At 52.5% G+C, this 13,820-nt stretch overlaps 1 protein-coding gene across 1 annotated transcript; it reads left to right on the forward strand.

Annotated features, from left to right (window-relative positions):
* Positions 1-1,493: 1,493 nt before the first annotated feature.
* Positions 1,494-13,266, forward strand: GDF7 (growth differentiation factor 7). Its single transcript, XM_083606165.1, has 2 exons — positions 1,494-1,857; positions 9,835-13,266. The coding sequence occupies exons 1-2, from the start codon at positions 1,509-1,511 to the stop codon at positions 10,806-10,808; spliced, it is 1,323 nt and encodes a 440-aa protein (XP_083462291.1). The 5' UTR covers positions 1,494-1,508; the 3' UTR covers positions 10,809-13,266.
* The last annotated feature ends 554 nt before the right edge of the window (positions 13,267-13,820 follow it).

Consider the following 13,820-nt stretch of genomic DNA (forward strand, 5'->3'; position numbering starts at 1 on the left):
CAGACTCCGCTAACCCAGAAATATTACCTCGGGTTAAGAACTTTGCTTCAGGATGAGAACAGAAATCGTGCAGCGGCTGCGCAGCGGCAGCAGGAGGCCCCATTAGCTAAAGTAGTGCTTTAGGTTAAGAACAGTTTCAGGTTAAGAAGGGACCTCCGGAACGTATTAAGTACTTAACCCTAGGTACCACTGTACTGCAATACTGGTAGTAAGAGTAACAACCTTTCTATCACTTTCTTACGCCTTCTTTCATTGCAAAGGCGGCTTACAAAGGATAAAGAAAACTCTCAGTTGTTGCCCCTCCCCAAAGACACACACAGCCCACAATTGAACAGTGTGTCTGGCTGTTAATTGGAAGGTTGGAGGTTGGAGACTCCCCCCATTGGCTGTGGGCAGGATTCCTGCACTGCAGAGGGTTGGACTGGATGACCCTGGGTGTCTCTTCCAACTCTGCAATTCTACGATGAAAAACTAGAAGCAGCAGCGGTTTAAATCGAGCAGCGCCCTTGGTGCAAGGAATGCTAGGAGTGGTCCTCTCTGCGACAGCCAATTCGAAGTATGGTTCTTGGAAGTAACTCCTCACCGGGGCCTCACTCCCAGAGCAAAACGATGCCACTCCTCCTAACACACACACACACACACACGCTTCTCCTGGATTAAACTGCCAGGGGGTGTCTCTCCCCCCCCCCCGCGCGCTCTTTTTTCCCTCCCCCTTTTAACATCTCTTTTGTTGGTGCTGGCGAAATGATCTCTGATTTCTATCGAAAAGGACACAGAGCAGGAGGAGGGGGGAAATCAGCAAACGCAGCGCGTTTCCTCTGCAAGTTCAGGGAAGTTTATAAAGTCTGTGTAACTTCCTCTCGGGTGCGTCCAATTCCTGCCACCTTGGGAGAAAGAGGGACCCCCGCCCCCTCGGGCTCCGGGTGAAAACCCCTCTCTGGACATCTCTCTGGCTCTTTCTCCGCACGATCCGGTTCCCTTTAACGTGTCCTCCGAGGCGCTCCTCTTGGCACTCGGCTGCGCTCTGCCCAGTTGGCAACGGGCGCACGTCGAAAACACCTCGGCCAGTTTGTTACGGGTGTTATTTCCGACGGATTCAGTTTAAAAAGGGGTTTTCTTTTTTTATTTTTTTTTAGGAGAGAGAGAGAAACATTTTTTCAAAAAAACTGAAGAGGGCAGGCAGGAAGGAGCTCTTGCAAAAAAAGCAAATATATGACTCAACAATGTTTGTGTTTTGGTTCTGGGTTTTTCGTTGCGCGCGCGGCGGAGCGGCGTCCGAGGGCTTGAGCGCCGTCGTTGCCAAGCGGCGGCCGCTCGGCAGGGGGCGCTGCGCGGGGTCCGAAAAAGCCTCCTGCCGCTGTCGGCGGAGTCGGCGTGGATTGTGAACACAATGTTAAAAAGCGGCCGGGGAGTCCGAGGAGCCCTCAAAGCCCCTGCGCGAGCCGCCCGGAGCCCGCCGAGCTCTGTCTGCTGCTGCTTCAGACGGCGAGGACGGCGACGGCGAGAGGATGGAGCTGAGGGCGGCCGCGGCGCTTTGCCTCTACTGCCTCTGGAGCGCTTGCCGCCTGCGCCCGTGGCAGCTGGACGCCGCCGCCGTCAGGCCCCTGCTGCCCGCCTCGGCAGCGCAAGCGGCAGCCGCCGACGAGGAGAACCTCGAGGTCAGAGACGCCGCCGCCTCGGCAGCCTGGAAGGCGAAGCGCGAAGGCGCGTTCCGCAACGGCACTGTGGTGCCTCACGACTACATGGTAGCGCTTTACCACAGCCTGGCCCGGAGCAAGGAGCCTCCTGTGCCCGCCGTCGAAGGAGGCGGACGAGCGGACACCGTCACGGGCTTCGTAGACCAGGCGCAGCCGCGAGGTGAGCCAGCCCGGGTAGGGTGGTGGGTGGGATGGGTTGGAATGCCCAGCGCGCACCTGCGCCCTGGAGCAGGAGCCGTCGAGCCCCGCGTGAGGGAACAGGTGGGACTGCCCAGGACAGGTGGGATCCTGTTTGTGCGCTCATTGTCTCCCAAGTGAGTCCCGCTTCGCTTGAGACGCTTCCCCCTCTCCTCCTGTGGTCAAATCCCCAAGTAAGCGGTTTGCTAGGATTGTAGGCTTCACCCGCCCCCTCCCAACGAACAAAGAATCTGACCGGGATCGCCCCAGTTAAACCCAGTTCTTGCTCTGAACGGTGGAGGAGAGAGAAGGAAAGGACCTCGATTTGGCTCGGGCAAGCGCCCGGCCTTCAGTTACGCCGGGTGTTCTGATTTGGATTGGATACCTTGCAATTCCACTCCAAAGCGAGAATCGGGATTCTTGCTCGGATGGTTAGTTTGAATCAACATTGCCAACCTCTTGGGGTAGGGTAGCAGTCCAAATCTGATGCAAAGTACTTGGAAAAGTTACTCTCGGTTCTTTCAGCTAATACTCTAAACGATCTAAAATATTAATCTCGATCTAATGCAAAGCAACAAACGCCCCTCGACTGTGTAATACTGACCTCCTCTCTCTGCACTCTGCGAGTGAGAGGTTGGTCTAAATTTTGCTAATTCGAAAGAAGAAGAGAGTCGCTGCTTGGTTGTTGTTTTTTGGTGGTTTTAAATGGCAAAACATTAAGATATATAATATTTGTGTGTACATCACACCCCACAGGTTTCGAGAAAAATACACCGTGTATCCTCAAGCTGGGGCGGGGCGGACTTAATGTGAACCCAAACTGTTAAATAAATGTTGGCCCGAAGCAAAAGCATATAGGGAGAGGAGGGGGAAATCCAGAGAATTGCTGCCGCTACAGTCCTATGAGCGTGTAATTCGACCATACGAAAACAGCCAAGGAAATGTAAAGCTGGAAATAGTTTTGTTTTAAATCCAAGCCGCAAAAGCAGAGGGGTCTATCTAAAACTGCGGTCAGCCCAAACCTGATAGGACACAACCCCACAACTGCGGAGGATTTGCTCACCCCAAATCCAAGGGGTTTAATGGGAAGTCAAATGTTGGAGTTCTGCTCAAGAGCTGCAAAGATTTCTGCAGAGGCTGGCATTCGTTCTCTGACAATCGGTTGCTTTTGAGAGCCAAAGGGAGCTGCAGAAGGAAAGAAAGGAAGGAAGGAAGGAAGGAAGGAAGGAAGGAAGGAAGGAAGGAAGGAAGGAGAGAGAGAGAGAGAGAGAGGGAGGGAGGGAGGGAGGGAGAATTGGACCAATATTTTTTTGAGAGCAGAAAAGAGGTCAGACCAGACCAGATAAGATTTTTCAGCTGAAGCGAGAAGCAAGAAAAATCTGTCCAAATGCACTGTGTGGCGGATTTTCTGCCGACTGCAGAGAGCTCAGCGCTGTCCCGCCGGTTCCCTCTCCGGGCCCTCTCTCTTCTGCCAGTGGGTGGGCCAGCTTTTGGCACCCAGCGAGCGTGACAGCTCAGCGGCCCGCTTTGACTCGAGAGGCCACCTGGCGTCGGGCAAAGAGAGCTGAGGTGCATCTGGTTTGCTGGCTGGACGACGGAGTGGGTGGAGATAGCAGGTGTAAGGCAAAGGAGGGAGGGGGGAGGCGGCGGTGGCCGCCGGGCGACCAATCCTCGGGGGCTCCTTCTTCCTCATGCAAATACAGCTCCGCCGCGGAACAGAGCGCAACCTGCCTGCAAGGGTCAGGAGGAGGGTTGAACCACCTTCTTCCCCAGAGCATCGCTGGGCAGGCGGGACTCTTGTCCAGGCAGTGCGCTCCGCGCTCCTGCAAAAGACGCACGGTTCCAGCCGCCTCCCCACGCGTCGCGCGCCACTTTGCGCCCTCCTTCTTCCTGGGCTGGCACAGCCAGGTTGCTAGGGAGGGGGCAGCCTTCTCACCCCGTCACCTGGGGCGGTAAGACTAACGTAGAGCAACTTTATTTCCCCCCCCGCACCCACCCACGTCGCTTCCCTTCCTTTAGCTTTGGGGGGGTCCTAGTCTTGGGTGGTGACATTCCTGTTCCCCCAACTTTGGTAAGGTACGGAAGCGGTGCGGTGGGGGAAGGGTGCGCGCGCTCGCGCGCTTTGTTTTACAGTTTGGTTCATCTGGAGCGCATTAATCTGCGCTGGAGGAGCCATTAAAGTGTGGAGAGGTTCAGGACGCTGTAAACGCATTTCGAGTTTGGGGGGGGGGGCGCTTCAGCCTGCCTCCCACCGCACTGCCTCCCACCGCAACCCCTGTCCCGCTTGCCCTGCCCGGAGCCATTTGGCACGCGACCCCTCTTGGGAAGAAGGTGACACGCAGGAACTGAAGGGAGAGGCCAATTTCTCACCAAAAACGTAAAAAAATCCAAAAGCAAAACAACCCACCGCGCCTGCTCCGCGGGGCGGAAATGGTTTGTTTTCGCCTGCAGCGGACTAACCAACATCTCAAGCCGCTTTTGAGTGCTGCGCTCCACTCTGCTTCTGACAGCAGCTATTTTATTTACTTAGCCGGCCACAATCCAGCCAGTTTTAAAACAATCAGATTGAAGATGGAGCGATGTAAACACGCGCTCAGTAGCCATCTGCCACGGATGCTTCAGTTGAGATTCCTGCATTGCAGGCGGTTCGGCTGGATGGGCCTTGAGGTTCCTTCCAACTCAACAATTCTGTGATTCCTCTGCAAAGCCCCGGCGCTTAACGGCGCTTTAATTGTGTTCGGCTTTGGGACACCTATTTATTCGTGTGAGTCCCCTTCCCATGAGTTTGCGCCGAGGCTGACGCACAAACCCGTGTTTCAAAACGGGATCAAATGGAAAATAAACGGCGAAGTCGCAGAAATAAGAGAGGGAACGCGCGACCCAACCGAAGTTAAGCATTTAAAAAATAAAATACAACTGTGTATCTACTTTGGCTGTAACCCTCTCTGCCATAGGAGTTCCGGGACATTATTCGTCTTTTTGTCAAAGGCTGCGCTGCTAAGCATTCTTATTGGGGAGCAAACTTCCCGGTAAACGCGCGTGGTGCACCCCCAAGTCGTTCTTTATTGCGGGTGGTGGAGAGGAGACCATAAGCCCGGAGTTAATTTAGTTTTGGGGTGGGGTGCGGGGGAAGCGCCAGAGTTGCACGCTATTTATAGCAGAACGAAAAACCCAATTTTTCAGGCTGATGGGGGCAGTTTGCACCGATCAACCTGGCTGGTGGAGACATATAAACGTGGAAGGGTTCGATACGCTTCAGAATAGAATACAAGCGAATTAAAAAAAGAGAAAGGACAAAAGGGGATCCCGGGCTATATAGCTGAAAGGAAGTGCTATGTGAGTTCGGCGAAGTTTTGTTCTTTATGGGTCCCCCAGCGCCCATGAAGACGGTCTGCCTCAGGGAGAGAGAGCCCGGAGCCCTCAAAGGGAGGCGAGCGCGCGAGTCCGTGGTTCGAGGTTCCGCTGTCCTTAAAAAATTAGGGCGCCGCCAGGCTAACCATAACTCCGGCTTGTCCCTTTTGAGGTGAAAAGGAGGCATGTGGGCTTTGGGCGCAGGATAACTGAATTTAGCATAACTGAATTCAGGGTAGCTGAACACTTAGCACGCACACACATACGAAATTCCTCCTGAAATTGTCGTGTCTGAATGGGTTGAATAGCAGGTCATCATCGCCAGGCGCTGTTGGAAAGATCTCCCCGTTCGTTAATGATTGCTCGCAAATAATCTAGCGGCCAAACCCAGCTCAGCATGGAATATCAAGGGGGGTTAACTTCCTAGTGATAATGGGATCCAACCTATATCCCTTGGTGGATATAACCTAAGGGGGCATTTGTAGCTATGGTGTAAGTTTTCCCATAAAGGATGCTATCCGTCCCAGGAGGACTGAAAATGCTCCTGTTGTATCTGATTCAGACTTCAACTCTGAAGTTAACGGAATTAGACCGATTTATGCTCTGCAATTTCAGAGGTTTAAACGGTAGATCGGTGACCTGGTTTTAAAGAGAGGCAGACCGAGAGATCTTGAGTCGCACGAGCTCCAACCGTGCAATATTTAGTCGTTTGATCGATTGATTTAATTACGCACCGAGGTTTGCATATGAACAAAATTAAAGTACGTATCAATGAAATAAAAGTGAACTTCGTTTCCAGAGGATATATATAAAATCAATCTCATCTATCAGCTAAATCCAGGGGTGGGGATGGGGAAAATGTCCCATCCTCCCTTCTGATATTGTTGGACCACCTGCTCATTGACCAGATGTTGGTTGAGCTGGAAGTCCACCAACATCTGGAAAACCACAGCTTCCTCGCTCCTGCATGTATCTAGGTCTAGGGGACCAGCTGCGTGGCTGGACCTTCCCGTTAGTAAATATCATAAGCAGCAGCTTATTTCTTCCCGTTTCTACTAGAAGGATAAACACGAAAGTGGGTCTGTTTGCATTCCGGTCTGCGAGTTTACGCACATTCATACGCGCGTTTCACTTCATCCCCCGCCCCCGCCCTAAGGATTCTATACATATATAAATTAATCCACCCCACTTGAGGGAGTTGAACAGGTGAAGCACCTGCTGAAAGCAATGGGTTTTGTGAGAACTTAAAAACCGGAGCCATTTATTGCAGCATAAGCTTCTGAAGACTGGAAGCTTATGCGGTTCCTGAAAACTTTCGCCGCGGTAAAACTGCCGGCATTTAAGGTGTCTCAATACCCTTTTGGCAAGTTTTTGCCGCAGCACGGGAAAACCCCCACTCTGAATATGGTTACTGGAATCTCGTGGGACTTGGGCTGGGTCGCGGCTCTGCTCAGTGCCAGCTTTCACAAAGGAAAAGGAAAGCCTTCGTCCGAAGCAGCCCGGTTTTCAGGGGGGGCTGAAAGCGAGAAGCCCTCTGTGCAGGCCCATTGGTTTCTGAGAGGGGCCCCTTTGAAGGCCAAGAGGAAGGAGGACTCGACGCCGGGGAATATCTGTCCGAGCTGCTTGCTTTCCCTCTTAGGAATCTGCTTCCAAGAGCGCAGCGCAGGGCCCGCAGGCTGCGGTTTCTGGGAGTCTCAAAGCAAAACTGAAACCAGCTGAGCAATTCAAAGGGGTCTCCTCCTCTCCTTATCTGTTCCTATCCAGACTTTTACGTCAGATTTTTTTTTGGGGGGATGGGGGGAGCAAACAACTCAGCCCGGTGTTTTCCACCCTAGTGGAGATGTTTTCCACCCCAGTGCATAAGGGGGTCTTTGATTTGAGTTCCCCAGGAAAGCCCTGGGCTATATGAATTAAGACATCAATGAAAGGTTCCTTCTTATCATAGAATTGTAGTTGGAAGGGGTCCTTGAGGATTCTGGTCCAAGCCCCTGCAATGCAGGAATCTCAACCAAAGCATCCATGACAGATGGCCATCTAAACTCTCCCCCAAAACCTCCAAGGAAGGAGCGTCCACCACCTCCCGATGGAGTCCGTTCCACTTTCTAACAACTCTTACTGTCAGAAACTTCTTCCTGATATTTAGTGGGAATGTCCTTTCTTGTACCTCGAAGCCATGGGTTCGAGTCCTACCCTCCGGAGCAGGAGGAAACAAGCTTGCTCCATCTTCCATGTGACAGATTTTTGAAGATGGCTACTGAACAATCAAAGTGGGACGCGGGTGGCACCGTGGGTTAAACCACAGAGCCTAGGACTTGCCAATCAGAAGGTCGGAGGTTCGAATCCCCGCGACAGGGTGAGCTCCGGGTGTTTGGTCCCAGCTCCTGCCAACCTAGCAGTTCAAAAGCGCATCAAAGTGCAAGTAGATAAATACCTATCCCGCTCAGGCGGGAAGGTAAACTGCATTTCCGTGCGCTGCTTAGTCATGCTGGCCACATGACTCGGAAGCTGTACACCGGCTCCCTCGGCCAATAAAGCGAGATGAGCGCTGCAACCCCAGAGTCGGCCACGACTTGACCTAATGATCAGGGGTCCCTTTACCTTTACCAAACGATCAATACTCTAAGCGTCCGCCCCACCAGGTATTAAAGAGCTCCACTTTTCTCTCTCTTCCAAGATATGATCTCTTTTTAAAAACAGCAGCAACAACAGATCTTTTAAATGATTCTCAGCAGCTTCCCATTCTTTCCCGTTCTCAAAGTCAACCTGGAAGGGTGGGTTATCATTACCCTTTCAGGATTTACTTAGAAAGGGAAAAATGGGAGAGCGAGTCAATCCGGAACAGGGAGCAAGTTCAATTGAAATCCCTGGACACGTATCCTCTCAAACGCGAAGCTGTGGAGCCAATACAGGCTCTTGGCTCCTAGTTGGAAGGCCAACTTCGATAGGACCCAACACAATAGGACCCTTTGAGAGTGGCTTCCCCAGCAATACGCTTAAGATCGTGATTCGGAGGCAGCAACCTATTGGAGCCAATGAATAGGATCGCGCTGTAAGAATGATTCTAATAGACAGTGGCATAGCGTGGGGGGTGCAGGGGGGGCCGGCCGCACCGGGCGCAACATCTGGGGGTTAGGGCAAATCCACGGGTTAGGGGGCGCAAATTACTTGCCTTGCCCCGGGTGCTGACAACCCACGCTACGCCACTGCCAATAGACGCTCAGCGTATTTTCAGCAATGCCCGTTTTGTGCATGTATATAAGAAGCGACGCGTAGTGGTGCTGTGCCGGAGGGGCCGCATTTGAGAAATCTTCTTTCTCCTTCTCCTCCTCCCTCCTTTTATTTATTTTAATCCGATTATGTTTATTTGTTGTCACGTCTGATGGGTTTAATCAGTCCTAGGAAAAGGGCCACGTCCGGCTCGGAACATTTACATGGGAGGGCGGGTGGGAAAGTGTTAAGAATATGTGCGCAGGGTCAGACCCCTTCAACAGCAGTCAAACCCCTAACTAACGGGGCTCGGTCCTCTTTCTCCTCTCTGCGCCCCCAACTCCAAGGATATGGATGGACACACACGTGAACAAAATGATCTTTGGCAGATTGGGAAAATGTTTAACTTGGCACGGAGGAGGCAAGAAAGACATGAAACAACCTTCCAGAACCTGCTCGATCCGAGGGCTGGGAAATAAATACAGATGGTTACTGTAAAGATCTTTCTCATTGTCTCTCCCCGAAGGAAGGCGCGGGCTGGCGAGAGGAGGGAGGGACCCAGGCTCGTTTGTTTCAAAGACAAGCCTCTCTAGGGGCTTGTTTTTCGAAAATGAGACGAAAAGCAGGTCCAATACGCACGGCCCTTTTACCTCCGCCGCGCTGTCCGCCCGGCAACCTTAGACCAGGTTTTCTGCACACGCTCAGAGGTGACGTTGCATATTCCACCAGGCCTGAGCAGCGAGAACGAGTTTCGGAGGAGCTGCTCTGTAAACGGTCGCACAATTGCCCACCCTGTCTATACAGGAGAAGCGCGGGGCTTAATTGAAGTGTCAGACGCACCCCCTCCCCTTTAATGTCCGGACCAAAGTAGGGACCAAAGTGCCTCTGTGTATGTTCAGAAGCCCTTTCTTTCTCCCGTAACAAATAGAATCGTAGACTTAGAGGGGACCCCAGGGTCATCTAGCCCAACCCCCTGCAATACAGGAAACTCAGCGAAAGCATCCATGACAGATGACCATCCAATCTCAGGACTGGGGCGCTACTGGCCCGGCAACTGGCAAAGTAGCGCTCACTTCACGGGCAGCAGCTTCCTAGCAGTCAGTTAGGCGCATTCAGGGGCCATGCCTGGTAAGTACCATAGCCTGATCCAAGAGAATCCAGACTCGCAGCAGAGGGTTCCCGGGATCCTGCTGGACGACAGCTCCCACCACTGGCCCTGCTGGCTGGGGTTGATGGCAGGTGAAGTCCCCAAGACACTTCCAGGTTCTAGGCCTGAGCTGGAGGGAGAGGCCCCGGTAACAAGGCAACCGCGCCGTCGGGCCAGGCGCGGCTTTTAGGGCGCACAGCTCTGCGCTTGCTCTTGATTCACGTTTCCTTCTGCCCCCCTCTTCTCTTTCTGCAGATGACTCTCCGTCGGAAGCGGAGCAGCGCTACCTCTTCGACATCTCCAGCCTGCCGGAGCTGGACGAGGTGGTGGGCGCCGAGCTGCGGATCCTGCGCAAGCCCCCGGGAAACCGGAGCTTGGCCACCTCCCCAGAAGGCCTCCTCCACCGGCTGCTGCTCTCCACCTGTCCGGAAGGGGGAAGCCACCAACAGGGCCTCTTGGACTCCAGGGCCGGCGACCTCTTGGACTCGGAAGGCCTTTCTTCCTCGTCGCCCAACAAGTGGGAGGTCTTCGACGTGTGGGCAGCCTTGACGGGCGGGGCCGAGGAAGGCGGCAGCCCCCGCCACCCCCGCCCGTCGCTTTGCTTCCTCCTGAGGGTCGTCTCGGAGCAGTCCGGGAGACTCCTCCCGCCGGGACAGCTGGGCTTCCGCAGAGAGCAGCCGTCGGAGCCGCACGAGAGGGCGCTGCTGGTGGTCTTCTCGCGCACCAAGCGGAAGGAGAACCTGTTCAAGGAGATCCGAGAGAAGATCAAGGCTCTGGGCAGCGGTCCCGGGCTCTTGCTGGAGCCCTCCGACTCGGGACAAGATCCCCTAGCCAAGCAGCAGCGCCGCCGCCGTCGGAGGACCACGCTGGCAGGCCGGGCGGCCGGGGGGCGAGGCCACGGCAAGAAGGCCAAGAGCCGCTGCAGCCGGAAAGCCCTGCACGTCAACTTCAAAGAGCTGGGCTGGGACGACTGGATCATCGCGCCCCTGGACTACGAGGCGTACCACTGCGACGGCGTGTGCGACTTCCCTCTGCGCTCGCACCTGGAGCCCACCAACCACGCCATCATCCAGACGCTCATGAACTCCATGGACCCCGACGCCACGCCGCCCAGCTGCTGCGTGCCGTCCAAGCTCAGCCCCATCAGCATCCTGTACATAGACTCCGGCAACAACGTGGTTTACAAACAGTACGAGGATATGGTGGTGGAGACGTGCGGCTGCAGGTAGCGGCGTCGGAAGAAGCGAAGGCCTTTCCTCCTCCTCCCTCATCCTAGCCTGCTTCGCTTCCCGGGCTCCGTGGCGCGCGTCTTGCATGCAGCGAGTTAAGAAGATGCCAAGATTCGCCTCGATGTCCTGCCTTTGGCTGCCTGGTCCGACGGCACTCGTGCATTGTGCATGTGTGGCATAAAGAGGAGCCATCTTCTTAGGACCCTTCCCCATATAATATTCGAGGGCGCCTGCCCCCTCCCCAAAGTTGATAGGCACTGCCATTCAAATGGTGTGCCTGCCCATCATCATGTGATCGATTATGCGGGGTGGAGCTTCCCTGCCCCTCCCTCAATATTTTGTTCCAGTTGGACCGCTGGCATGTGGAAAAGGGGGGATTTTGCAGGCTTCGCCTCTCTTTTCCTCCCTCCCTCTGCAGATGCTAGTGACCTTTTCCCCCTAGACAATGAGTGAGTGACCTAGCACCCTTCTGTAAGTCTGCACCCCACCAAATGGGCACTTTAAGAGAAGGAAATGGGATGACAGTCTCCAGAACACCTTTGCCAGCCAGTCTAGGAGGTTAGCTGAGGTGAACCTGTGTGTGTGTGTGTGTGTGTGTGTGTGTGTGTGTGTGTGAATAATCTGAAGTGGTGGTTTTCAAGCTTTTTATCTCCAGTGAAGCCATTTCACATTCATTTTTGCTCATGATTTTGTTTTGTTTTCTGAGTGTTGGTGGTAGATAGTCCAGGCGGCACACAGTTCTCAATAGTCAGTGCGTAGGCCACTTAAATACCCCACCAGTTTCCTGTGTGGGTTAACCAAGGCCTACAATCCACCAAACATCTCTCTGGGGCTGCATGTTATGGGGGAAGATTGAGAGTGGTGGACCAGCCGTCTTTTAAGGCAGTTTGTCTGCCATGACCCATCCACGATTATGTTTCGGAGGAGCCCCTGAACACAGTTTGGACACCACTGCTCTGTGACACCTCTCTTTTCCCTCTTTCCCTCTCTCTTCCCCCACATTCCTTGACTTTTCTTTCTTTTGGAAGATTGCTTGCCTCTAGTGGCATATCAAAGAAATGGGCAGTATGTTGTTTAGCTGCACAATCTCTTAGGCATAATCACCAGGAAGTAAGTGATTCCCTCTACGTTCAATGGAGTCTGCTCTCAGGTGAAATCTTGAATGCTTACATGGAGGCAAATCCCACTGAAATAAGGTCTTACTAAAGTACTGGGGTACCTTGGTTGTCAAACGGCTTGGCTCCTGAACAAATTGGCTCCTGAATGCTTCAAACTCAGAAGTAAGTGTTCTGGTTTGCGAATGTTTTTTGGAAGCCGAACGTCCAATATGGCTCCCACAGCTTCCGCTTGAGTGCAGGAAGCTCCTGCAGCCAACTGGAAGTTGTGCCTTGGTTTTCAAATAGTTCCAGGAGTCGAACGGACTCCCAGACTGGATTAAATTCAAGAACCAAGGTACCACTGTACACACATTTCATATTGCAGTGTAAGGCTGATATTGTTGTGTGCGCATAATTGCCTGGGAGTGCCATTGAATTCCTTGGGATTTCTGAGTCAACATGCATAGGATCATGGTTGCTAATCAACAAATCCTTGGCCGCCCACCCCCCGAACCCTGGTGGATTTTCCACCAGGGCTTATTTGGAGATGAAAATCTGCTAGCCGTTCTTGGTGGGTGGCCAATTTCTGAATTCTCAGGGCTTCTCTGATGGTTGTCCTGGCCTGGAAGTGTATTGCAAATACACCCCTTATTCCCTGTTAGATATAAAGCTGCTACTTGTCAATGAGGGTTTGACAGTTAATGGAGCGCATGTTCTCTGCATTTATCCATGCCTGGAGAATGACTCACAAAATGCGAAGACAGCAAATGTGGAATCTTTTGTCTGCCCATCTCACTCTCTCAGCTTGGAAGACATTTTCCTGCTTTTTCACAAGTGATATAGGTTATCATGTCTTTGTACCAAGGCTCTCAGTCTAGGCCGGCAAGGCTTCCACGGGCAAGAGCATGGGCTAGATTGTGTTCACAGGCTGCTAGCTGACCATTCCTGCTTTAAATTCCTCTTTACCCCGTCAGATGTTTCTTCACTGGCCTGCAGATGGGAGCAGGTTAAACAGCATTTGGGGCTGAGGACTCCAGATGTTGGCCTGGGCCCCTCCAGATGATATTGGACTCCCATCAGTCCCAGCCAGCATGGCGAAAGGCCAGGGGTGATGGAAAATGTTGTAGCAACATCTGACCAGCCACAAGTTCCCCATTCCTGCCATAAGAAATCCCTCTTTCCCTGATGTTGACAAAACCTAATTGTATAACTGGCCTCATCTTGGTTTTCTGTTTCTTGGTTACATTAGAGCAGCAGTCTTCAGTTCTTCAAAAGACACAGAATCCGCCTTTAACTCAAACATGAATTTGAGACCTGTTCCATATAAAACCATATATAATTGTATGCTATGTTCGAAACTCAGACATTTAATCTAATAGCCAAATGGCACCTTAAACCAAGGTTGCAGTTGCCAAAATGGAATGCCGAGTTGCCGTTTTGGGAAATACTTATTTTTCAAAGGATTGACTGGCTGTGATTTATCAGTTAAACATCTGGCTAGTTCAGATGATGACCTTGAGCCAGGTTAAGAGCTTTGACATCTTAAATAAGAAAAGTCACTTGATCCAGGGACAGTCCACATACAATATATATTGGCCTATTCTGACTTCTTTTTCTCAATTGGTGACACAGACCATTCATAATGTAGGAATATTTTTCACAACGGTGAGCAAGGCAGTTGGTTGGGGTAAGTGACGACAAGCTACAACAATTCACTATAACACTGTTCACCGCTTCTACTCAGGCTGCACAGAAAAAGCATTTTGGTTCCTGAAATTCATTCCAGTTGTGCGGATAAAGTATAACTGATAGAATTCTGAAAAATGTGGTGTTAGTGGGTAAAAACAGTCCAGAACCAATGACCACCAGGCATGCACCTCCTGATGGTGGAGATGCCAGGTGCCATCCTGACACC

Source organism: Podarcis filfolensis, assembly GCF_964270895.1.
Source record: "Podarcis filfolensis genome assembly, chromosome: 3".
Lineage (NCBI taxonomy): Eukaryota > Metazoa > Chordata > Lepidosauria > Squamata > Lacertidae > Podarcis > Podarcis filfolensis.

Bases quoted from the DNA above. Each gene is read 5' to 3' on its own strand.
- GDF7 (XM_083606165.1), top strand. From the start codon at position 1,509: ATGGAGCTGAGGGCGGCCGCGGCGCTTTGCCTCTACTGCCTCTGGAGC. The intron at 1,858-9,834 runs GTGAGCCAGCCC...CTCTTTCTGCAG, and splicing joins AGACCAGGCGCAGCCGCGAG to ATGACTCTCCGTCGGAAGCG.